This window comes from Mauremys reevesii, linkage group 2 (assembly GCF_016161935.1).
Source record: "Mauremys reevesii isolate NIE-2019 linkage group 2, ASM1616193v1, whole genome shotgun sequence".
NCBI lineage: Eukaryota > Metazoa > Chordata > Testudines > Geoemydidae > Mauremys > Mauremys reevesii.
The window spans coordinates 5540157-5567308 of record NC_052624.1 but is presented as its reverse complement, the minus strand read 5'-3'; the positions used below and the strand labels follow the sequence as shown (position 1 = coordinate 5567308).

At 45.9% G+C, this 27152-nt stretch overlaps 1 protein-coding gene across 2 annotated transcripts in view; it reads right to left on the bottom strand.

Annotated features, from left to right (window-relative positions):
• CCDC12 (coiled-coil domain containing 12) overlaps positions 1-27152 on the bottom strand; it is a 75011-nt gene that overhangs the window by 19909 nt on the left and 27950 nt on the right. For both annotated transcript variants that reach the window (XM_039527770.1, XM_039527769.1), the window contains exon 2: positions 10071-10141. In XM_039527770.1, the coding sequence (XP_039383704.1) occupies positions 10071-10141 (71 nt within the window). The remainder of the gene's footprint in view (positions 1-10070; positions 10142-27152) is intronic.

Genomic DNA, 27152 nt, shown 5'->3' with positions numbered 1-27152 from the left:
CCACTGCCTTCTCCTCAAAGACAATTTAACTTCAGAATCAGTGTGTTGCCATGCATTGTAGGTTGGCTGCTTTCACTAAAATAACTGAGCGTGTTGAAGCACATTCTATCTTCCCCAAGCCGCTGCCTAGGGCTCCTTTAGGCACTTTAGGAATGTCAAAAAAACAAGCACATCATTAGCCTGTCAGACCCCAAAACAACACAGGCTGGAGAGGTGTCTGGTTTCTCAAGAGGGATTCCTCAGGGACCACGTGAGCAAGGGGGAAATAGCCAATTCTGGATGCTGCTAAGCACAGCTGAAGTAGAAGGGCTTCAAGCACATGCAGGTGCCATGTGCCCATCATGTCTCACATGATGCCTGCCCAGATTATTGGGCACATTCCAACTGGATACAAATAATCTAACCACCAATTACAAAACAGATTTAGAGCTACCCAAAGAATCACAGAACCTGGGACCAGCCTGGCAGCTTCATGGCAGCACAACAGAATGAGCTCCCCTGACAGACAAAATCCAAAATCTGACCTTAGCTAAGGCATGTGTCAGCATTGCATCTAGGGGCCATATTCCCAAGTTACGAATCGCAGCAATTCCATCTGGAAAGGACCACATATCCTCCATCCCTTACAACGGCTTCCTTACTTGGTTGTCTCAGACACACACTACCAACCATTCTGCAGGCATGGAGGAAACCTTTGTGCAAAGAGACTGCCCCCGTCGAACTCGAGTAGCACCCCAGCAGTGACGAGACCGGCAGATCATGAACTGTGCTGCCAAAAGTCTGCTGTCAAGAATTTGCAGGGCTGGCCGAGAACGCTTTCATGCTAGGGTCTTTCAGCTGCACTGTCCCTGCTGATTGCAGCTGTTGTGGTGGATATGGGGAGAGGGCTCTAAGACAGACTGCCTTGGCACAGCAAGGGCAGATTTGGAATTGCACAGGGAGGGAGCTAATGCAGTGCGAAGCACCAGCGCAATGTGCAGTCAATCTCTGTTTAGCAGGTGAACCACTGTGTGTTGGACCAGCTAATACTTGTGTGGAGCCTTCACCATAAAATCCAGGTAGACCCTGTTGCAACAGTCTATCCTGGACGGAAGCCTGTATCGCTATCACTTGGTGCTCAGCTGAAGGAAGGGAGCACATCTAGCTAGCCTCAGAAGTGAAGCAGCACTGCTGGTTACTGCTATTGGAGCATCAAGGAGTAGCACTGAATCCTGTAGGACACGAAGTCCAAGCTCCACCTTGACCATCGGAGGATAGGAGTCCTCAGAGGGAGAGATCAAAGCTCCTAACAGTTCCTAAAAGTGCTTCTCCTCTCTATCAGCCTCACTTTGGTTTTACCCAGGTTGGGAAGAGTCAGCTGCTTTTTATCCCCCTATCTAGCCCTCAGGCACTGGGACAATTGTTTAAGTGGAATTTAGACTGGAGTCTGTCCTCACTTCCAGGAACGGCAGCAGGTGGGAGCACTGTGGAGGTGGCACATGCTCAGACCCTGGCAGCAAAAGGATGAAGAAGATGTCAAGATGTCAGTCAAGGACCCCAGGCCACATCAGGACGACATTAACAGGCTCAACTCTCACTACCAGGACAGTGGGCTACTAACAATGTGTCCACAGGGGTAAACAAACGCAGACCATCATTAAGGGTCAGGTGTTACCCCTGCATATAGCAACAGTGGTCTCTCCTGTAGAAAAGTAACTACAACAGCCAAGAAATAGGTACCACTTTCCAAAGCACAAAGGCTCTGTATTTGCACAGAAGTTGTTTCTGGTATCACCCTTGTTGTTCTTCCTTTCCAATCTATTGCTAGGCAGGTTTGCCATCTTACTTTGTGTGTATGGAATCTGAAGACTGGCTGTTTCAACCTGACCCATGACATCCTGCCATAAACCAGGGGAGAGGGCACTTCACAGCCCTGGCTTCCTGCAACTCCTCCCAGGAAATAATTCTCCGCAAGCAGCACTGTGTGGAGTTGTAATTCTTAAGGATGACTAAGTGCTGAAATGCCAGCAGCGGATTAATTACAGCCTTGTGAAGTTTAATTGCTAGCATGGCTGGTTAAGTCACAGGTCACGCCTTTCACTCTCCTCCACCCCTGCCATGCATTCTCTGACATTCCTCACGAGCCACAAGCCCAGATTGCAGAACTACAGTATAATTTCCAAGCTCAGAGCATTTCTTTCATGGGGTGGAGGTTTAACTCATCAGTGAATGATGGTTTATGGGAATGAGGCATGAGATCAGTAGTCGCAAGAACAGCCCTACCTTACGTAAGTAACCTGCTTTCTCCAAATCATAGAAAGCAATCAATAGGAAGGGCCAGAGTCCACCTGCACCCATCCTTTGCAATTGCAGGACATCGTCCATGTGAGTGGCAGCTCACAATTGATCCTAACGGTTGTTTCCTGATCAAGAGTCTGGAGAAAGTGGTAAATAAAGCACACAAGCTCCTTGCCACTATGTTCAAGGTGAATCACCAGAGTCAAGTTCGGTGATTAAAGATGTATGGGAGCAAGAATTGCCAAGGGTTTGACACTTTCGTAGAGAGGCCTATTCAGCACTCACTTTTGTGTTGGTATCTTGCAGCACAAAAGCTTGTGGAAAGAGGAGGAATAGAAGGTTTCTTAGGCCTTGGCTACACTTGCGACTTGGAGCACATTAAATCAGCCCCAGAGGTGTCCATACTGGCAAGGCACGTAGAGCGCCCGGACTCTGCAGCTGGAGCGCCCCTGGTAATCTACCTCCACGAGAAGCATAGAGCTTGCTAAGCCTGGGCTGGAGCGCCACAGTGCCAGTGTGGACGCCTTGGTCTATTAATGCGCTCTGATCGGCCTCCAGGAAGTGTCCCACAATGCCTGTTCTAGCCACTCTGGTCATCACTTTGAAGTCTACTGCCCTGTCCTCAGGTGACCAACCATCAGACCCGCCCTTTAAATTCTCTGGGAATTCTGAAAGTCCCCTTCCTGTTTGCTCAGCAACGCATGAAGTGCTCTCAGCGCATCTTTCGACATGACCATGCCTCCATGTGCCAGGCGATCCCCAGTATGGAGCAATGGAGAGGTACTGACTTCATCAGTGTTTGGGGGGAGGAAGCTGTCCAGTCCCAGCTGCGCTCCAGCCATAGGAATTATGATACCTACAGGCAGATATCAAGGGCCATGATAGAAAGGGGCCATGACCGGGACGCAGTACAATGCAGAATCAAAGTGAAGGAGCTGCGGAACGCCTACCACAAAGTGTGGAAGGCAAACTGCCACTCTGGTGCTGCCCCCACGACCTGCCGATTCTACAAAGAGCTGGACTAGATACTAGGGGGCGACCCCACCTCCACTCCGAAGAGCACCATGGACACTACAGAGGCCACAGCAGCCCAGAGTGCAACAAGGCAGGAGAAAGAAAGCGGGAGTGAGGGTGCTGAGGAGGAGCGGGGCCCATAGCCAGAGGATGGCCCGGCATCCCTAGATGCATGCAGCCAGGAGCTGTTTTCAAGCCAGGAGGAAGGTAGCCAGTCGCAGCAGACGGTGCTTGGGGAAGAACAAACAGCGGAGGAGGTGCCTGGTAAGCAGTTGTTAGGTGCAGGCTGTTGGGGCAAGTAGGGTTACAGAAAGAAGGGTTAGAGCTGCGTGCATGCCTAGATGCGGAATAGGGCTTTGCTGTGCTCTCTCGGGGGGGAGCTCAGTGGTTTGAGCATTGGCCTGCTAAACCCAGGGTTGTGAGTTCAATCCTTGAGGAGGCCACTTAGGGATCTGGGGCAAAAAATGGTCCTGCTAGTGAAGGCAGGGGGCTGGACTCGATGACCTTTCGAGGTCCCTTCCAGTTCTAGGAGATTGGTATATCTCCAATTATTACCTTACTACATCGCGGTAATCGGCCTCAGTTATCTCATTGAGGGTCTCAAGCCAAAGCTGCACAGGTTCTTTGGCAAAGCTACTGTGGTCCTTGTCCCAGTCAGGCTAACATGTCTGCGCCTCTGTGCCGTGAGGGGCAGGGGGACCGTAGCTGCACACAGGCAAGCGGCATAAGGGCGAAGGCGGAAGCTGCAGTGTAGTAGAAGACCTTCCCTTGCTTCCCCAGGTCACCCTCAGCAGCGAGATATCTTCCAGGACTAACCCATCCTGTGGAAAATGTGGGGACAGTGTTGAGTATAGCAGCCTCCTGCAGCTGTTGGCTCTCCCCGAGACACAGGACCCCAGAGGACAGTACAGCCCTGGAACAATCAGTCCCCCCTGCCCCTGTGGTTACTTACCATTTCAGGGCTCTCATGGGTTACGTGCGCTTGGGACAGGCAGTTTGTGTTGTTGTGTACAATGTGCTTGTCTTTAAGATCAGCCGAATCGTTGCTCTGCCTACTGTGAACAATGCTGCCTCTGTTCAATGTTGCATTTTGGCTTTACAGATGCATCCTTGAGATCCCAGCCGTCCTTGTTATCAACGGCCGAAAGGCTGCACAGACTCAGGAAGCGGCTGCGAAGAAGCAAGGAGGACCTTCTGCATGAAGTCATGCGGCAATCCCTTACTGAAAATCAAAAACTGCGGGAGACCGAAAGGAGGCTCCGCCAGGAGAATGCAGATCGCTGGCAACAAACCACAGAGCGGCTCCTAAGCATTATGGAGCGCCAAGCAGACTCGACGCAGGCGCTTGTAGCACTACATACGGAGCAGATCCGTGCCCGCCCCTCGCCCCCCCTTGTCCCAAAACTCTTTCCCTTGTGACCCTATGTCACCACCAATCCACTTTCCCCAACATCCGGTTTCTTATCACCACCAGCTGCCTCCAACACCTGTAACTTCACCACCCAGCCCTGCAAACTACGACCCTTACCCACTGCACTCAACCCCCATCACCATGCATTTTAGCCAGCCTGAAGTGCAGCACTCATTGCACGGCACTCCAGACTGAAAGGCTGAATATGATAACAGGACATACGCAAATCTGTGATTGTTCCGTTCCCCACCCACCCCCTTCCCTCCTCCCACACAGCACAGATGTGTCATGCCATGTTTGGTTCTCCAGCAGTTGTGTTTCTTTTCAATAAATGATTTTTTTTTTTTTGGTTTTGGAAACATTCGTTATTGCATTAAGTAAAAGATACCGTAGCCCAGGAAAGCAACAGGCACTGCTCATCAGTGCATCATACGTAGCAAACAAATATGCCTGCTAGCATTGGAACCACTGCACTTCACTCCCCTGCAGGGCACTAAACATTACTGGTGGCTTTCCGCATCGAACTGCTCCCTCAAGGCATCCCTAATCCCTACGGCCCTGCACTGGGTCCCTCTAATAGCCCTGCTCTCTGGCTGTTCAAATTCAGCCTGCAGGCATTAAACCTCAGCAGTCCATGCCTGAGTGAAGCTTTCACCCTTCCCTTCACAAATGTTATGTAGGGTACAGCACACGGCTATAACCGTGGGGATGTTGTCATCGGTCAGGTCCAGCTTCCCATACAGACAGCGCCAGCGGCCCTTTAAACAGCCAAAAGCACTCAACAGCCATTCTGCACCGACTCAGCCTGTTGCTGGACCGCTCCTTGCTGCTGTCAAGGCTCCCTGGGTAGGGTATCATGAGCCATGGCATTAAAGGGTAGGCAGGGTCTCCAAGGATCACGATGGGCATTTTGACTTCCCCGACAGCAATCTTCTTGTCTGGGAAGAAAGTCCTGCCTTGCAGTTTCCTGAACAGGCCTGTGTTCTGAAAGATGTGTGCATCATGCACCTTTCCAGACCAGCCTGCATTAATGTATGTGAAATGCCCACAGTGATCCACAAGCACCTGGAGAACCATCAAGAAATAACCCTTCCAATTTATGTACTCGGAGGCTAGGTGGTCTGGTGCCAGAATTGGAATATGCGTGCCATCTATCGCCCCTCCACAGTTAGGGAAACCCCTTTGTGCAAAGCCATCCACAATGTCACGCACGTTGCCCAGAGTCAAGGTTCTTCTGAGCAGGATGCGATTAATAGCCCTGCAAACTTGCATCAACACGATTCCAACAGTAGACTTGCCCACTCCGAACTGATTAGCGACTGATCGGTAGCTGTCTGGAGTAGCCAGCTTCCAGACTGCAAGCACCACGCGCTTCTCCACTGGCAGGGCAGCTCTCAAGTCTCATGTCCTTGCGTCGCAGGGTGGGGGCAAGCTCAGCACACAGTCCCATAAAATGGCTCTCCTCATCCGAAAGTTCTGCAGCCACTGCTCGCCATCCAAGACTTGCAGGATTCAAGGTGTGGGAATATCATGGATTTATACGGTGGCATTATGGTATTTTCTGTTTTACTATGTAGCCGTTTCCTAACGGCTCTGAACACTTTGTTACCTTTTTTTGGACTGCTACTGCTCATTGAGGCGATGTTTTCCGAGAATTATCCACAATGACTCCAAGATCTCTCTCTCGAGTGTTTACAGCTAATTTAGGCCCTATCATTTTGTGTGTATCTTTGGGATTATGCTGTCCAATGTGCATTACTTTGCATTTATTAATTCAGCCACATAGCAACCTGGTAGCTACACTGTTGGCAACATGTGATCCTCCCTCCCAACCTCAAGTGTAGCAGGAGGTACAGCTGGCCAAAGACAGCCAGAAGCAGCTTAGCAAAGCTGGTGGAGGAGGCAGGCAACTAAATAATTTTCTTCTGATGGTTTTCACAAGGAAACCAAAGCTGGCGGCTCGGTTCTCTTTTTTCAGACTTAGGTCAGTCACATTGGTTAGATGATATATCCAGGGTGTAAGCGTAGGTCACAAGATTATTTAGTGGACAATTACAATTCATTTGCCTGGATCAAGATTTTGGTTGTCTTCAACTCCAGACAACAGGGTTTTCCTTAGCCTGCTGCATAGCCTCTGCAGTGCTACAGAAATGCTGCTGCAACCTTAACTATGGTACAGTTAGCAGCTGTCCCATACGCTTTGATTTCTGGAGCCTACTGCTTCTCAAGTTCAGGATCAACCTGATCAGCCCACCTTTAGCGACTAGCCAGACTCACGAGCACTATGGCAGTACACACACTAGGACCTGTTTCAAGGGACTGGGGGAGTTCAGAGACACTACTGGAAGATGCACATCTAGAATGGAAGCAAGGTATCAGGTTCCTGGAGCTGTAGGCCACCCCTATTTTTAAAAGAATATTTGTCTGGTAAAGGAGTGAGCTAATAGTGAAATTCTTCAGTACATCAGAGAAGTTGAATTGCAGAGCTAATCTCTCTATCAGCTGAACAGTTAAAACTGAATTTGAGATTCAAACATCCGCTACAGAGAAGAGACTGTTCTAATTTGCCTTGCAAAGTTACATTTGGATCCTGACAACACAGCGAGTAGTTGGACAGACACACACAAGGGTCTTGCAATCTATCGGGTAGTAATTGCTACAGAACGCAAACTTTACTCTTTTTACAATCAATTGTGCCTTCCAAAGCATGCGACTCCCCCTGACCTAGCCGTGAGCATGCATCCGTGGGCAGCGTTGGGCCCACTGATACAAAACTGACTTCTGACAGGGAGCAGCTGGTGTCACGCTTAAAGCTTTCTTCTCTCGTACAGCTGCTCTGAAGTTTCAAGGACTCCGTACACAAGTGGAAAGACCCTTTGGCCTTTATGGCACCAGCCAGAGGTCAGGAGATTATGAGAGTTTCCAGTAGTCCCTGGAGGAGAAGGTGGTTTGCCAACTCCAGAGTTCACAGGCTGAAGATTTGGTATGAAACAATGTGACTTCTGGCACAGTTCGAGCTCCTCACTGTGCTGCCTGACAAGACATCAACATTTAAAAGGGAGGAACTATAGGGCTGAAAGTGAATAGAGGCTGTTTTTCCGTCACAGTTAGGGTTCTCCAAAGAGAACATGGCTAATATCATTATAAACCAGGGTGTGGATGTAAGGATGCATCCCTGATGGCACAATAATGCCATCTCGTATGGCAGAGATGCCACAGGTCTGACACGTCTCGTCACCGCGTCACAATATGCATCATCTTGTTGCTCACTCGGTATATCAAGTGGCAGAGGGCTGAAATGTAATAGCAGCTCATTCATTATTCACCGGGCTCTGTACCTTCAACTCGTGGCATGTCGGCTCACTTACCTTCTGCAAGGCCCCGCTACCCTTTCAGGCACAAGAACAGTTTGATACACAAGTTTGCCTCTTCACCCTGCTCCATCCCAAGAGCCGCTCTCAGCACCAGTGCAGAATGGCACCCGGGCAGTCCTTGCCCACACACTTCCGCAGCAGAATTGAAACAGACCAGGGACACAATATGTCACTCTGCTCCTGTCGGCATCATTGAGCAAGTGTTCATGTGCAGAAGCAGCAGTTCAAATGGAGCTCTCCAGCAGGGGGATTTCTACACTGCCAGATGGTGAGGAAGAACGTGAAATTCCCTTGATCGCACACTAAATTCAAAGCCCCCGCGTCCTCTGTTGGGACCCGCAAATACTTATCGGTGGCAAAACCAACTAAGGAGTTAGCAGATTTTGCCATCAAGAAAAGCCTGTAACTGATCAACTCTGTCTTTACACCTTGCAGCTACAAGGAAAGCACAGCAGCAGGCCACCATTAATGTGAGCCCCATTTGGCCTTTGGCCCTTCGCTCATGGGTGCCAAAAATAACTCCATACTTAAGGCAGGGCAGGAGGAGACAAAGATATAACCATGGAAGAGGCTAAATTGTGTTCAGATTCTGATAATCCTGTTTGGGATGGCCTTCCCCTTGTGTGTCAGTCCCTAAGGCAGGGGTGGGCAAACCTTTTGGGCCGAGGGCCACAACTGGGTGGGGAAATTGTATGCAGGGCAGGGGGTTGGGGTGCATGACGGAGTGCAGGGTGTGGGAGGGGGTGCGGTGTGTAGGAACGGGATCAGGGCAAGGGATTGGGGCAAAGGAGGGGTGCGGGGGTGTATGAAGGGGCTCAAGGCAGGGGGTTGGGGTGCAGGAGGGGTGTGGAGTGTAGCAGGAGGCTCAGGGCAGGGAATAGGGGTGCAGGGTGTGGCAAGGGGTTGGGGTGCAGGAGGGGTGGGGGGTGTAGCAGGAGGCTCAGGGCAGGAAGTAGGGGTGCAGGGTGTGGCAGGGGGTTGGGGTGCAGGAGGGGTGCGAGGTACAGGCAGGGGGCTTAGGGCAGGGAGTTGGGGGGCGGGATGCAGGAGGGGTTCGGGCTCCGGCCCAGTGCCGCTTACCTAAAGCGGTTCCAGGGTGGCAGCGGAGCGCACCAGGACCAAGGCAGGCTCCAGGCCTGCCCGGGCCCCACGCCCCGCCGCTTCGGGAAGTGGCCGGAACCACGGCCCTGCACTGCCCGGGGGAGGTGTAGACGGGACAGGGATCCGCGCACTGTCCTTGCCACGCCTCCAGGTACCACCCCCGAAGTTCCCTGTTCCCGGCCAACGGGAGCTGCGGAGGGCGGTGCCTGGAGGCAAGGGCAACACACACAGCCCTGTGCCTCCCCCCACCCCCAGGCCACAGGGACGTGGTGCCGGCCATTTCTGAGAGTGGCGCGGGGCCTGCGGCGCCATAGGGGGCAATCCTGCGGGCTGGATAGTTTGCCCACCCCTGCCCTAAAGGTATGTCTACACAGCAACTAGACACCCATGGCTGGCCCGTGCCAACCAACTCAGGCTTGCAGAGCTCGGGCTGCGGGGCTGTTCCATTGCTGAGGAGATGTCTGGGCTCAGGCTGGTACTCAGGCTCTAGGACCCTGTGAAGCGGGAAGGTCCCAGAGCTCCTGCTGGAGCCTGGAAGTCTACATGGCCATGAAACAGAGTCGCACTGGAGTCAGCTGGCACTGGCCAGCCAAGGGTTTTCCTTTGTGTGGACATACCCTGAGAATTATTCCCAAACAGAAGGGCTGTTTGCATTTCCTAAAGTGTCTGAAATGGAAAACTTCTGACTGATAATTTCCTTTTTACTAGGGCTGCACTGTGTGTGGTTTTTCACTGTATTCCCTCAATGTCAGATAATCTTCACTGAGAGAGTAATTCACAGTAAGATATCTGGGCACTGGAAGCCACGGAAAGATCCTAATTAGCAAACCATGGAAAGCAGCACTAAGACAACACACAGTCAGAGACATCCGTCTGAAAAATAAACGAATTACTTGTGTTTGGTGGCATCCTCTTCGTCGTCTTCTCTAAACTGCTTATTCTCAGGTTCACCATTGTCCTTATTCTGAAAAACAAACAAAGTTTCTGTCAAGCTTCTACTTTCCACAATTATGCACAGTAACAAAAGAATGGAGTGGCACCAGAGCCACATTGAAAAGAGGACACAAGACCGATATGAACACCAGTGTTCTGTACAATTTAAATCTGACTTGCTTTTAGGCAAAGATTGAAAATTGCAGCTTTGTGTCTTAGCTTGCACCAAAGACAAGGAAATTTAAATTATCTTCTCCTTAGAGGCAGCCATGACACTCAGAACAAATATTCTCCTTATTTCTGGATGTTCAAGCCAATTCGGTGAGTGAACAAGCAGCCGTGGTAAATTCTAAGCTAAGAGACCCGGTCTGCAGTATAATTACAACCTTGTTTTAAACGACAGAGTAATGTTGAGAGTAGGGCATGGTAGGGGCAAAGGACAATGCAGTAGATTGGTAACAGCCGTGTACAGCTTCACCATGTCACAAGGCTGGGGAGGAGAGCTGAGTTTGGATCTTGAGTTCCCCTGGCTAGGAGGGAAGGCTGAATTCTATTCTGGTCAATAACTGAAGTGACAGTGACTGGATCTGAAGGGAGCCACATGTTGATATGAAGAGTCCTATTCCGTCCATCTCCCTGTGAGTGCAGGATTATTCCCTAGCATACAACCAGGTTATGTTTACACTAGCCTGCTTTCTGAAACATATCCCACGTTTGCTAGCGATGGGTCAGCTACAGAGTGACTGCAACAATGGGAGAGCGCTGCTTTTAGACAGTGATCCAGGCAGCTGGTGACTTCGTTATTTAAAATAACTACATAGGAAGTTTTAACAGGTTTACAAATCATTACTACATAAATCAGAAACAAAGCATTAATGATTACAACACTGAGCTTATCTTTTTTAGAGAAACATTACGCAGAAATAGAATAATCAAATCTCTATTTAGTAGGGTGTTACCATATTAGAGTGAGTCACTTTCCACTAGCCACGCTGTGTTTGCTGGTGATTGCAGTGAGTGCAACTCCTGACTACTCATATTTATCAAACCAGCCATGTCCATCAACCTTAATATTAAAAAAATCAGATACGTATGCTAGGATTTATGTGCAGGGGAATGTACTTTGAATAATCAATGGTAACCAAACATCTAAGTATTTATTGGCCCTCTGTTTTGTTGAGTATGGAATTGATGCATTATTCTTTCCATAACAATGCCCCATATTTTTTGGAGCCATTCCTCTAATGTGGGGCTTTTTCCCCCCCTCCAATGAGGCAGTATCAGTAACCTAGCAGCTATTAGCAGATGTGAAATTAATTCTTTGAACCTGACCAATTCCACCAGCAGGATTATCAAAGGATCATTTGGTAATCCTCCTGGGGATTTTTGGTAATCATTTGGTAATTGTGACGTTATCTAACTAAAATATGACCATGCAAATCACTGCTGCTGCCACTGTTATATAACTGCAACGAATCTTACACAAAGTGTGACGCGTGGCCAGAAAGGGTTAAGCATCCTGCAGGATAATTGACCCAGGTTCAAACTTTAGAGACATGTTAGAAAGGTATGTAAATGGTAATTAGGGCCATTCCATGTTAGATAGGCTAGAACTCTGAAATGCAAACCTATATTGTTAGAAATTAAAGGTGATACTAATTGTGTTTACTGATATCTTGTTTAATGCTTAGCCATGTAAACAGACAGTTCCTGTCTGTCACTATAGCTATTAATTCAGAGATCAAAAGGGAATATTAACATTTAGATGAATCTTGGGTGAAATAATGTCATTGTCTAGATGTCACTTTAAAGTTTCTGATAGACTGTCTAATGGATAAACTGCCTTATGTAAATCTGTGTAGCTAATTACCGGTGACACTTAGGAAACAGGTCCACTTCAAAGTATCTGTGATTGCCTATTGTTCGCCTAAGGACGCCAAACTATAAAAAGATGCCTTGGGTCCCAATCCTATTTATCTCAGACCTGCCTGATGCTTCATGCAGGGGAAGCTTAAGTCATAAGGCTGAGATCCCAGACCTGACTGGACCACCCTGAATATAAACATTTGGACTATACCCTATGAACTATTTCTGAAATAACTCTTTGCAACTACAAAGCTCACCGTCTCTGCTATGAATTCAATCTCAAGAATTGAAGTCATGCCTGTATGTATATTGATCTTTTAACCAATACTCTCTCTCTTCTTTTTTAATAAATTTTAGTTTGGTTAAGAAGAATTGGCTATAAGCGTGTATTTGGGTAAGATCTGGAATATTCATTAACCTGGGAGGCAAAGTGTCCGATCTTTTGGGATTGGTAGAACTTTCTTATATGATGAATAAGCTTTTCAGTAATCCTCATCAGATTTGACTTGGGTATCTGGGTGGAGGCCTAAGGCTGGGTTACTTTAAGGAACTATGTTGTTGGCTTCTGGGTAACCAGTGAGGTATTACAGAAGCTGTTTTGTGCTGGCTTGGTAAATCTAAGTGTTGGAATATCCACCAGCTTTGGGGATTGTCTGCCCCATTCTTTGCAGTTCACCTTAATTGAGTGACCTCAGCTGGCTCCCCTGGGACTCTGGGCACAGTAATAATTATCCAACATTTATAATATTTCATTATGAAGCATATCCCAAAATTCTCTAATAACCGGACAGGTGTACCATACCTCTTTCAACACAATTTCACCAACTTTTATCCCCATTCACTCTCTCTATATATTTTAAAACCTGACTGGTGTGAGGTACCACTGAAATAGATATTAAGGAATTTTGTTTTATTTAGGTACAGACTGAGGTTGCTGACTTTTTTCCCAGATCAAAGCCAGTTCCTCTGGGGTAATCTGTCTATCCAATTCTTTTTTTCTTTATTAATATGTAGACTTTTTTTGGTTAAGAAAGTCATCAGCAAAGATTGACATTAATTTGTTATATTTTTTTTTCTAATCAACAAGAAGCCATCACTTCTACTAAAGTTGGGTTTCTATGGAAAAGTTTTCTAGGAAATTGGGAAACATAATGCCTAACTTGAAAGTACTGGTACCACAGGAGAGTGGGCCAGTTAAAGCAGGTTTCAGTTTCTAAATGAGTTAGAAAAGTTTCTTTGGTGAACAGTTGGCCAAACACATGTATTTCATGGCTCTCCAAAACTTCAAAACTCTGCTGTATGATTTGGATTAAAATTTGGATTATTTGCAATGGGGGTAATTAGCAAAGAAAATAAATGTATTATCTCTGGTTCTGTCCCAAACTCATACAGTAGCCTTTGCTGAAGGATTTATATAAATTGCATGAAGACATGTACATAGGTGAATTTGGTTTGTTTTAATCCGTGCTATCCTAGCAATATTTAGATTGCCACAATTTTCCTGTTCAATAAAGACCCAGTGTTTGCTTGAGCTGGCTGGCTTGATAGTACCATGTAACATTTAGAACTAGTTCACCCTGTTTAATGGAACTGTAGAGTATCTGCACTCTCTCTCTTTTCTTATTCTGTATGAACTCTAACATTCTTTGTATTCTTGCTAGAGCTTCCCCAGAAGATTTTGAAACAAGGAGGATATCTTTGGCAAAATATTCAATTTGACGGTAAATATTCTTCCTCACCAAGAAACTGTGCATTTCCCTCAGCATGCAAACTTTGTTCATTTGCTGAAGTAGAGGTTTGACATCTTCTTCTGCTATCCCTCGATGCGAGGATGACATCTGCCAAGGGGGTTCGTTGGTGAGTATTTAAGTGGCAGAGGAACGCAATTCGTGCCCTGCAGATTTTCCCACAGAAATGGAATCTTGGAGGAGACATACTTGTTGGCTGAACTGTTGTGCCCTTTCTTTCCTCCTTTGTCGCTTCTGTCTCATGAGCACGTCTGTTCTCCTCAAAGTGGGCGGTGGCTTGGTGTATGGTGTGACGCCACTGTGTTCCATTTCACGCCAAGTCCTCCCAGTGTGTTGGGCTGATGTCTCCCTTTTTAAGATGTACTTTCAGTATGTCTTTGAAGTGCTTCGGATGCCCTCCGCAAGACCTCCTTCCCTGATTTAACCGAGAGAAGAGTACTTGCTTCGGGAGGAGAATGTCAGGCATACGTACGCAGTGGCCAGCCCAGCGGAGTTGGTATTTAATGACCTGCGCTTCTACATTGCTGATGTTGGCTGCAGAGAGAATGCTGATGTTACTGTGCCAGTCTTCCCAGCTGGTCCTGAGAATCCTATTGAAGCAGCATTCCTGGAACCACTGCAGCGGCTTGAGATGTCGTCTGTAGGTCACCCAGGTCTCACACCCATAGAGAAGGGTGGGGATGACAACTGCCTTGTAAACCAAGATCTTAGTACCTGTTTGTAGATCCCTATAATTGAATACTCATTTGAGTAGTCTTCCAAAGGATGTGCTGGCACAGCTGAACCTGTATTCAACTTCTGTGTCAACGCTGGCTGGTTAGGAAAGGTGGCTGCCAAGGTACGAAAAATGGCTGTGACCCAGGCTGTGATAGGCATCTGCAAAAAGATTTAGGGTGCTTTGCAGGTTGGCCTGTGTGTGTGCAAGAATGACACAGGAATCTGCATACTGAAGGTCAGTGATGCCAATTCTCGTGATCTTAGATTTTGTTTGGAGACGTTCAAGATTGAGGTGTTGGCCATCCATATGATCCTGATTCCCAATTCCATCAGGAAGGTGGTCGCAAATGAGAATCAGGATCACGGCAAATAAAATGGAGAAGAGTGTTGGAGCAATGACACAGCCCTGCTTGACACCGGTGCAAATGATGAATGGTTCAGTCTCTGAGCCGTTGCACAGAATGGTGGCTGTCATCTCATCATGGAGTAGTCTGATGATGGAAATGAATTTCTGTGGACAGCTAAACCTACACAGCACCTTCCATAGGGCATCATGGTTGATAGAGTCAAAGGCCTAGGTTAGGTCAATGAATGGCATGACAGTTCCGGGTGTTGCTCTCTGCACTTTTCCTGAATCGGTCATGCCACGAAGATCATGTCGGTTGTGTCTCGGGATGACCTGAAGTCTCGCTGTGATTCAGGGAGGAGTTCCTCAGCAAGGGGGGGAGGCAGTTTAGTAGGACCCAGGCAAGAATCTTCCCTGTGATGAAGAGGAGATCAATACCTCTGTAGTTCCAGCACAAAATTGACATCTTACAGCTGTTTCAGATTGTTTGAGATTTAATTCCAAAGTATCTTATGGAATTTGTTGCCCATTTGCACCCAAATGTTTTCTGGAGGGACAACTTCTCTGTATCTGGAAAATTACACATAGTGATGTCTGACCCAGCTCACAGCAGCTTTACATGACAGTTCTTAAGGCATGTCTACCCTACAGCGGCACAACTAGAGTGCTGCAGCTGTGCTGCTGTAGTGCAGTTGTTCCTTACATCGACGGAGAGGTTTTTCTGTCACTGTAATTAATCCACCTCTTTCAGAGGCGGTAGCTAAGCTGATAGAAGAATTCATCCATCAACTAAGATGCGTCTAACTACCTCATGCAAGGCATGAAATTTTTCACAGCCCTGAGCGATGCAGCTAGATTGACCTAAGTGAATGTAAGGCCTCAGAACATTTGTGGCCACTGGCATTCAATCTACACTAGTGCTACCACTGCAAATACCTAGATATACCTTCTTCTACTATGGTCAATGATTAGATACAATGTGCTGAGACAGTACGACAATGGGTGCAATAGAATCTCTCTCCCTGGTGTCTTCCCTGACGGGAGGGAGAGCAAATGAGGCATTGTCCCTTTTTTGGGTGAGAGTGAGTAGAGTAAAGGAGATAATGGGGATTGTGGCAAGTAGGGAGCATAAGAACAGCCATACTGGGTCACTTCAATGGTCCATCTAGACCAGTATCCTGTCCTCTGACAGTGGCCAGTTCCAGATGCTTCAGAAGGAATGAACAGAACAGGGCAATTTCAAGTGATCCATCCCGTCATCCAGGCCCAGCTTCTGACAGCTGCAGCTTTAGGGACACCCAGAGCATGGGGTTACATACCTGACTATCTTGGCTAATAGCCATTGATGTACCTATCCTCCATGAACGTATCTATTTCTTTTTTGAACCTAGTTATACTTTTGGCCTTCAGAACATCCTCTGGCAACAAGCTCCACAAGCTGATGTGTGTTATGGGAAGAAATACTTCCTTTTGTTTGTTTTAAACCTACTGCCTATTAATTTCATTGGGCGACCCCTGATTCTTATGTTATGTGAAAGGATAAATAACACTTCCTTATGCACTTTCTCCACACCACTCATGATTTTATAGACCTCTATCATATTCCTCCCCCGCCCGGTTGTCTCTTTTCTAAGCTCAACAGTACCTGTCTTCTTAATTTTAACTTGTTTGGAACCTTTTCCATGTGCCTAATCATTACTGTTGCCCTTCTTTGCGCCTTTTCCAATTCAAATATATATGTTTTAGATGGGCCGGCCAGAAATGCATGCAGTATTCATATGGCATTATGATATTTCTGTTTTATTATATATCCCTTTCCTAATGGTTCCTAACATTCTGTTAACCATTTTTGACAGCCGCTGCATATTGAGGGGATGTTTTCAGAGAATTATCCACAGTGACTCCAAGATCTCTTTCTTGAGTGATAACTCATTTAAACCCCATCATTTTGTACATATAGTTGGAATTCTTTTTTCCAATGTGCATTACTTTGCATTTATCAATACTGAACTTCATCTACCATTTTGCCACCCAGTTTTGTGAGATCCCTTTGTAACTCTTCACAGTCAGCTTTGGACTTAACTATGAGGAGTAACTTTGTATCATCTGCAAATTTTGACACATCACTGTTTACCCCCTTTTCCAGATCGTGTATGAATATGCTGAAGTCCCAATAGATCCCTGGGGGACCCTTCTATTTACCTCTTTCCATTGCGAAAACTAACCATTTATTCCTACCCTGTGCATCCTATCTTTTACCCAGTCACTGATGCATGAGAGCACCTTCCCTCTTAGCCCAAGACTGCTTAGTTTGCTTAAGAGTTTTTGGTAAGGGATCTTGTCAAAGGCTTTCTGAAAGTCCAAATACATCTATTAATCTGATCACCCTTTTCCACATGCTTGTTGACTCCCTCAAAGAACCCTAATAGATTGGAGAGGCATGATTTCTCTTTACAAAAGCCATGTTGACTCTTCCCCAACATACCATGTTCATCTACATAGCTGATAATTTTGTTCTTTACTATATTTTCAGCCAATTTGCCTAGTACTGAAGTTAAGCTTACCAGCCTGTAAATTCCAGAATCACCTCTGAAGACTTTTTTAAAAATAGGCATTATATTAGCTACCCTCCAGTCATCTGGCACAAAGCCTGATTTAAGTGATAGATTGCATACCATAGTTAGTAGTTTTGCCATTTCATATCCGAGTTCCTTCAGAATTACCGGGTGAATACCAACTGGTCCTGGTGACTTAGTACTAATTTATCCAGTTGTTCCAAAATCTCCTCTATTGACACTCAATCTGGGATAGTCCCTCAGACATGTCACCTAAAAAGAATGGCTCAGATGTGAGGATCGCCCTCATGTCCTCTGGTGAAAAACGATGCAAAGAATTCATTTAGTTTTTCCACAATGGCCTTGTCTTCCCTGAGTGCTCCTTAAGCACCTCCATTGTCCAGCGGCCCCACTGAATGTTTGGCAGGCTTCCTGCTTCTGATGGACTTAAATAATGTTTTGCTGTTAGTTTTGTGTCCTTAGCTTGCTGCTCTTCAAATTCATTCTTGGCCTGCCCTATTATACTTTTACTCTTGACTTACCAGAGTTTATGCTTCTTTCTATTTTCCTCAGTAGAATTTGACTTCCAATTTTTAAAAAATGCCTTTTTGCCTCTCAACTGCCTCTTTTACTCTGCTGTTTAGCCAGTGGGTGGGTTTGTTGTTGGTTTTTTTTTTTTGGTCCTCATACTTACTGGGGTGCAGAAGTGTACATTTAATTTGATCTCTATCATGGTGTTTTTCAATAGTCTCCAGGCATTTTACCCTGGTGACAGTTCCTTTTAATTTCCATTTAACTAGTTTCCTCATTTTTGTGTAGTTCCCCTTTTTGAAGTTAAATGCTACTGTGGTGAGTCTCTACCATTTTCCCCCCTACGAGGATCTTAATTTTAATTACATTATGACTCCTATTACCAATCGGTTCAGCTATATTCTCCTCTTGTACCAGATCCTACGTTCGACTTAGGACTAAATTAAGAATTGCTTCTCCCGTTGGGAGTTCCAGGACTGGCTGCTCCAAGAAGCAGTCATCAATGGTGTCTAGAAATTCTATCACTGCATCACTTTTTGAGGTGACACATATCCAGTCAACGTGAAGAAAGTTGAAATCCCCCATTATTATTGCATTTTCTGCCTTTCTAACCTCCTGGGGCATTTCACAATCACTGTCACCATCCTGGTCAAGTGGTTGGTAGTATATTACTATTGCTATACTCCTATTATTCAAGCATGGGATTTCTCCCCATAGAGATTCCATGGCATAGTTTGAGTAATTTAAGATTTTTACTTTATTTGACTTTCTGCTCTCTTTCACATATAGGGCCACTCCCCCACCAGCACAATCTTCTGTCATTCCTATATACTTTGTACCCTAGTATCACCATGTCCCACGGATTATGCTCATTCCATCAACTTTCCCTGATGCCTCTTATATCAATATCCTCATTTAATGCCAGGTACTCTAGTTCATCCATCTTAGTATTTAGATTTCAAGCATTTGTATACTAGCACTTGCACAGTTTCTCAATATTCAGTTGCTTGCCTTCATATGTTATATTTCAGTGAGACTTTTACATTTGACTGCTCCTCACTACCTCCTACCTGCACTTTACTAACTTCTTTCCTATCTTTACTAGGATATAGAATTTCCCTTTTAATAAATTCAGCCCGATGTTTCCACAAAACTGTGTGCTCCTCCACACTGGTCAGCTTTCCCCCAGCACTTAGTTCAAAAAATCCTCTACAACCTTTTTAATTTTAAATTCCAGAAATCTGCTTCCGTTTTGGTTTATGTGGAGCCCATCCTTCATGTATAGGCTCCTCCTTTCCCAAAAGGTTCCTCAGTTACTAAGAAATGTAAAACACTCCTCCCTACACCATCATCTCATCCACACACTGAGATCCTGCAGTTTCACCCGGCTTCCTGACTCTGCACATGGAACGGGAAACATTTCAGAAAATGCTACCATGGAGTTATGGGTTACAGAAGAGGCAGTAAGCCTCAAAACCTGCATGGAAGCAGCAACAGGTTGCCGATCGCTAGCATAAATACCTGTAAACTGCATTCCCTTCCTTCTGATTATCTGCTGCTAATACAGCTGCACCAGACAGAACAAAAACAGAGTAGATCTGAAACCCATGTCCTAAAATTTAGGTCTCTCTCTGCCAAGAAAAATTAATGCTGGTTCCTTCTTTGCAACAACGGCTGTTAAACAAGATTTCAGGTTTCATTAGCAGGATCATTCAAACCACGGGCTAATGTTCCCAGTTCCCAGAGTCAGCCTGCAAAGCCAGCCTGAGCAGCACAGCTTCTCCAAAACTAAACTAGATAAGAAATAATCATGGCTTTACAGTTAAGTGTTCTTTTGTCACTGAGTCTTTTACAGAAGGGCCTTTGTTCAGTCTGTTTTCTCATAGCACCATGGTTGCTTAATCAATAGATCAATGTGTGCATCATACTTCCTTTTGAGACTGCAGGGAGAAATCCTTGTATTTCCCTCAATTCCATTTCCAGTCACCCTACAAATTATAAAGTAGGGCTCTCAGTGTTGGTCTTGAACAGTTTAGCAATACATGCTAGCTGAGAAAAGTAAAGATACCAGTTAGTAGTGGGTTACGGAGGTGCACTAGGAGAGGGTTGTGTGTCTAAAAAATATAAACTCTGTCTTCCAGGGTGTAGCTGATTCATAGTGCTCCTAGTCAATTTCACACTGGAGCACAGTCACAAGGTTGGCAGCAAGAGGACTGCCTATTGAGTAATGCTTAGGAAGCTGAGATTTGAAGACACTTCATATTTATTTCTCCACCCACCTGCCACCCCGACTGGACTGGAGCTTCATGACTCTGTTGCACAGGAAAACAAATTATTGGATCAATGCAACAGAAAAGGGCCCTGAAAATGCCTGTAGCCCCATAGAATAATTGTGCACAAAGACAACAGCACAGAGGGGAAGGGTAAAAAAAAAATCACAGCACAGCATCAATAACCATCATCTTTGCCTGTGGACAGCAACCTCTTGACACAGCATGGCTCTTTACACAGACTCCCCCCCAACAGAAAGTCACTTCTGACACACAGTACAAGCTGGGACCTATCTACACAACAGCTTAGGTCAGAAGGTGAAACACCAGCAGATTCTTACAGGAATTCTAAGAGTCTGTCACATTTCTGAAGGTGTTAGCTGCTGTCCTTTCAAACTAAAGCAATGTTTGTTTCTGAATCATAGAATATCAGGGTTGGAAGGGACCTCTGGAGGTCATCTAGTTCAACCCCCTGCTCAAAGCAGGACCAACCCCAACTATTATTTTTGCCCCAGATCCCTAAATGGCCCCCTCGAGGACTGAACTCACAACCCTGGGTTTAGCAGGCCAGTGCTCAAACCACTGAGCTATCCCTTCCTTCGGCCAGTTAAACCTGTAACCAACCTGCTGGGCTGCTGCTTGTGTACTAACAGGAGCTGCCTTATCAGCATTTCTAGTTAGCATTGCTGGAGTCTGCTGCAGACTATGAGACTGTGTAGGAGAGTTTTCCTTTGAGCTATTCCAGCAGGGATAAGACAGAACCTGTATGTAGGACAGAGAGTTTACAGTGACGATACTTTGTCTATCTGAGGATCTCAAATGCTGGAGTGGGTGGCAATAGCCCCAATCTACAGGTAAGGAAACTAGTGTACAGAGAAACCAAGGCCGAGTAAGGAGCAGAACACCTCTCTTCATAGAATCTTAGAATATCAGGGTTGGAAGGGACCTCAAGAGGTCATCTAGTCCCACCCCCTGCTTAAAGCAAGACCAACACCAACTAAATCATCCCAGCCAGGGCTTCGTCAAGCCTGACCTTAAAAACCTCTAAGGAAGGAGATTCCACCACCTCCCTAGGGAACCCATTCCAGTGCTTCACCACCCTCCTAGTGAAAAAGTTTTTCCTAATATCCAACCTAAACCTCCCTCACTGCAACTTGAGACCATTACTCCTTGTTCTGTCATCTGCCACTACTGAGAACAGCTGAGCTCCATCCTCTTTGGAACTCCCTTTCAAGTAGTTGAAAGCAGCTATCAAATCCCCCCTCATTCTTCTCTTCTGCAGACTAAACAATCTCAGTCCCCTCAGCCTCTCCTCATAAATCATGTGCTCCAGCCCACTAATCATTTTTGTTGCCCTCTGCTGGACTCTTTCCAATTTTTCCACATCCTTCTTGTAGTGTGGGGCCCAAAACTGGACCCAGTACTCCAGATGAGGCCTCACCAATGTCGAATAGAGAGGAATGATCACATCCCTCGATCTGCTGGCAATGCCCCTACTTATACAGCCCAAAATGCCGTTAGCATTCTTGGCAACTAAGGCACACTGTTGAGTCATATCCAGCTTCTCGTCCACTGTAACCCCTGGGTCCTTTTACACAGAACTGCTGCCTAGCAGTGCCTAGCTGCCTAGCATGAGATTCTTTGGTCCTAAATGCAGGACTCTGCACTTGTCCTTGTTGAACCTCATCAGATTTCTTTTCGCCCAATCCTTTAATTTATCTAGGTCCTTCTGTATCCTATCCCTACCTTCCAGCGTATCTACCACTCCTCCCAGTTCAGTGTCATCTGCAAACTTGTTGAGGGTGCAATCCACGCCATCGTCCAGATCATTAATGAAGATATTGGACAAAACGGGCCCCAAGACTGACTCTTGGGGGTACTGCACTTAATACTGGCTGCCAACTAGACATGGAGCCATTGATCACTACCCATTGAACCCGATGATCTAGGCAGTTTTCTATCCACCTTATAGTCCATTCATCCAGCCCATACTTCTTTAACTTGCTGGCAAGAATACTGTGGGAGACTGAATCATAAGCTTTGCTGAAGTCCAGGAATAACACGTCCACTGCTTTCCCCTCATCCACAGACCCAGTTATCTCCTCATAGAAGGCAATTAGGTTAGTCAGGCATGACTTGCCCTTGGTGAATCCATGCTGACTGTTCCTGATCACTTTCCTCTCCTCTAAGTGCTTCAGATTTGATTTCTTGAGGATCTGCTACAAGATTTTTCCAGGGACTGAGGTGAGGCTGACTGGCCTGTAGTTCCCCGGATCATCATCCTCCTCTTTTTTAAAGATGGGCACTACATTAGCCTTTTTCCAGTCATCCGGGACACGTCCCCCAATCGCCGTGAGTTTTCAAAGACAATGGCCAATGGCTCTGCAATCACATCAGCCAACTCATTTAGTACCCTCGGATGCAGTGCATCCGGCCCCATGGACTTGTTCTGGTCCAGCTTTTCTAAATAGTCCTGAACCACTTCTTTCTCCACAGAGGGCTAGTCACCTCCTCCCCATGCTGTGCTGCCCAGTGCAGTAGTCTGGGAGCTGACCTTGATTCGCTCACCAGACGGCACTATCCTGATTATTTACTAATACTGGGAAAGAGGCCCTTTATTGTGCCATTTTAGCCCAGCTTATGGTTCTGTTGTGTTTTTTGCAGCCACCTGTCTGTCCTTTCCAGCACACTCTAAGTTCCACCAACCATCTGGGATTCCTATCTGAACATGTGCATTTTCTAACAAAGCAATCATACAATTAATAGTGTCATTCATTGCAGCCCTGTTGTCCGCTACTTCCCCCTTCCGCCTTCCCTTCAGCTTCTTCCTTGGCAAGCTGCCTTCCACCATCATCTTCTCCAGATGGTCTCCACTTCTGCTTACTGCCTATGTACAACACTAACTTTCACTTCTCAAGCTCCAGGAGAGGAAACATTTCTCTTCGCAACACTGCATTGCCCAGCTATTGGCTTCTATTTCCAGTAATAGCTCCACATTTCAAATGCTCCAGTCATTTTCCCTCCTTGGAGGTGGTCAATTTCCACAAGTCTGCAGAGCAATAAGTCAGTTCAAGGCACTAGCCAGAGAGGCTTCACCTTTGTTTTCTTGTATTTAAACTGAAAGCAGCAGGGGAGTTGAAAACAACCCTGTATTGCTCTGCCCTGCTCTTATTTGTAGCACATCCTCTTTCTGGTATGCCCTGTGGTGAGACTCCAACAATGCCGGTTATTAGCAATAGTAAGTCACACCACTGGAGGTAGCTGTATAGCTAAGGCCTACAAAACTGCATGCTAGCTGCCTGCAAATGAAAGTCTTTCTCATATCTCAGTCTGCTGGGCATAGACAGCCCTTGGATGAACTACCAGGGTAAAATATATATATATTTGGATTGCAATGTTTGAGAACTAAGTAACTACCAGACTGGCTTGAAGCCACCAATATTAAAATTACTTTTGGGTGGATAAGGTATGGCATTAATAAAGCAAAGAGGTTTAAGATAAAAAGGACTTTATTTTACAAAAACGTTAAAGGGGACTTAGACTATTTCCTGATAAAGACACAACTCCCCTCTCCCCCGCCCCAAAGGCCGATGCTGAATTATTCAAAGAGGACTAGCATCCCGATGCTACACAATGCCAGTGGCAAAGATTCACAAAGAACAAACTGGTAATAGCCCAACTTAAAAGAATATATGTGGACACATAAAACTGCAGAATCTGGGCCCTGCAAGAATGTTTGATGGAAGTTAGGGTATAGTCAGTATCCATGTGTTATCTTCTTATTCCCTTAACAAGTGCCAGATGGCAATAAAGATACATTTGGCTGCAGTACACTAAGTAAATGCCAGATGGCGATACTGCAGAAAAATACATATGGTGGGTGTAGCCAACTGTCAGCAAGAAACCGCCCCCTGCTTTTCTTCCAGCCTCTGGGCCATTGCTGTCCCAGCACTCACCATCTACACCCAAAGAGCTGCCTTTCCATGCTAAGGATTACTGGTAGCATCTAAAGGACTGTGCTCAGATCACAAGGTCTATACCCTCCATTGCAGTATCAATGTCCCCAAATGCCTGCAGCATTTTGGGGGAAACCACCAGGTTATGTACTACAGCAGCTTCCTGAACTCAAGCATGAACGGCATGGGACAGTACGCCTTGTTGGTCAGCAGGAGGGAATGTGGTCTCAGCAGGTGTTTCAACCTCCTGCTTTTCCCCTTTATACAGTTTAGTGTTACATCTGAGATCGTGTGCCATAAACACGGGTATCTTTCTTCTCAGATGATCAGCAGGCTGAGCCCGATCCTGTCAGATGCAGCAGTGATCTGTGGGTTTATCACCTCCCAGCGGGATTACTGTAATGTCCTAAAACCGGGGAACGGTGAAAGCTGCAAAGCAGCTCCGTTTAGTTCAGTGTGCAGCCCTGCACCTTCCAACTAGAGCAGAGTAACAGGAGCACATCACCCCACGGCTCCATGTTTCTCTGGGCCACTGTTCAGTACCAAGATATTTCAGTGTCCTGGTCCCAATCTACAAAGGCCTCAGTGGACAGGCCTCGACTACCTGAGGATACTGTGCTTGTCATCGTGAGTACAGACCGGCACTGTCATGAGAAATGCAAAATTAATAGAGCCAAGGCAAGGCTATAAGGCTTTTCCAACAGCAGGACCTTCTCAATTAACTATACAATCCTATCCCCTTAAAAGCTAGAGGAGCGCCATCTCTTTGCATTTGCATTCATAGATACATGCAATAAAGCCAAGAGGAACTTAAGTCATCTAGTCTGACCATCTGTCAGTCACAGGACACAGAATTTCATCCAGATACCATAAGAACATAAAAATAGCCCTACTGGGTCAGACCAAAGGTCCATCTAACCCAGTATCCTGTCTTCTGACAATGGACAGTGCCAGGTGCCCCAGAGGAAATGAACAGAACAGGTCATCATCAAGTGATCCATCCCCTGTCGCTCATTCCCAGCTTCTGGCAAACAGAGGCTAAGGACACCATTCCTGCCCATCCTGACTAATAGCCCTTGATGGACCTATCCTCCATGAATTTATCTAGTTCTTTTTTTAACCCTGTTATGGTCTTGGCTTCACAAGGAGTTCTGGCAAGGAGTTCCACAGGTTGACTGTGCGTTGTATGAAGAAATGCTTCCTTTTATTTGGTTTTAAACCTGCTGACTATTAATTTCATTTGGTGACCCCTAGTTCTTGTGTTATGAGAAGCAGTAAACAACATTTCCTTCTCTACTTTCTCTACACCAGTCGTGATTTTATAGACCTCAGTCATATCTCCCCTTAGCTGTCTCTTTTCCAAGCTGAAAAGTTCCAGTCTTATTAATCTCTCCTCATATGGAAGCCGTTACATATCCCTAATCATTTTTGTTGCCCTTTTCTGAACCTTTTCCAGTTCCAATATATCTTTTTTGAGATGGGGCGACCACATCTGCACACAGTATTCAAGATGTGGGCGTACCATGGATTTATATAGAGGCAACATAATATTTTCTGTCCTATTATCTATCCCTTTCTTAATTATTCCCCTGTATTAAGCCCAATAACTTGTGTACGACTAAAGCAGATCTTCCAGTAAGACATCTAGTCTTGACATGAAGACATAAGGAAATGAAGATTCCACCACTTCTCCTGGTAGTTTGCTCCAGTGGTTAATGACCCTCCCTGTTAAAAAATTGTGCCTAATTTTTAATCTGAATTTGTCTAGTTTAAACTTCCAGCCATCATTTCTTGATATGTCTTTCTCTGTTAGTTTAAAGAGCCCTATAGTGCCCAGCATTTTCTCCCCACAAAGGTACTCATGCACTACAGTCAAATCAGCTCTCAGGCTTCTTTTCAATAAACTAAGCAGCTACAGCTCTAAGTCTCTCACTGTGAAGCTTTTTCTCCAGTCCTCGAATCTTTTTTGTGGTGCTCTTTTCTGCAACCTATCCAATTTTTCAACTTCCATTTTAAAAGGTGGCCACCAGAACCGGATGGAGTACTGCATTACTGATCTCACCAATGCCATACACAGAGGAAAACTCACCTCTCTCCTCCACCTCACTCCTCCCAGTTTATACATCCAAGGATCAAACTGGCCCTTTTTGCCAATGCAAGGTCACGTTGATTTTCTTATCTACTATAACCCCTAAATCCTTTGAGTCCCTGCTTTCCAGGATACATTCCAACATTCTGTAGGTGTGGCTTGCATCCCTTGTTCCCGGATGTGTAACTTTGCATTTGGCTGTATTAAAATATTTTGTTTCAATGACCCATTTTACCTAGCAATCCAGATTACTCTGTATGACTGCCCTGTCCTCTTCATTTACCACTCCACCGATCTCTGTGTCATCCACAATTCTTTTAAAATCAGCAGTGATTTTATATTTACTTCCATATCACTGACGACAATATTGAATGGTGTCAGACCTAATACTGATTGTTGCAGAACCCCACTAGAAACATCCCCATTCAATAATTCCCCATTGACAACTACTTTGAGATCTGTCAATTAGCCAGTTTTTAATCCATTTAATGTGTGCTTCCTTGACATTGTATTGTGCTAATTTTCTAATGAGAATGTTGTACAGCATTAAGTCAAATGCCTTACAAAAGTCTAAGTCTGTTCTACCTACAACAGTGATGGGCAACCTGCATAATCTGCTGACCATGGTTCGCCATCCCCGGCCAATGGGAGCTGCGGGAAGTGGTGTGAGCCAGGCACATGCGGATTACCCTAGCGGGGAGGCCTCATGTGGCCCGCGGGCCACAGGATGCCCACCACTGATCTACACAGTTCACTTTATCAACCAAGCTTGTAATCTTAAAAAATGGTATCAGGTTTGTTTGACAAGACCTGTTTTCTGTAAAATCATGATAACTGGCACCAATTATATTCCAATCCTTTGATTCTTTATTGACTGAATCAGCTTTTCCAATATTTTGCTGGGATCGATGCCAGACTAATCAGACTATAATTACCCAGGTTATACTGCTTATCCTTTTCGAAT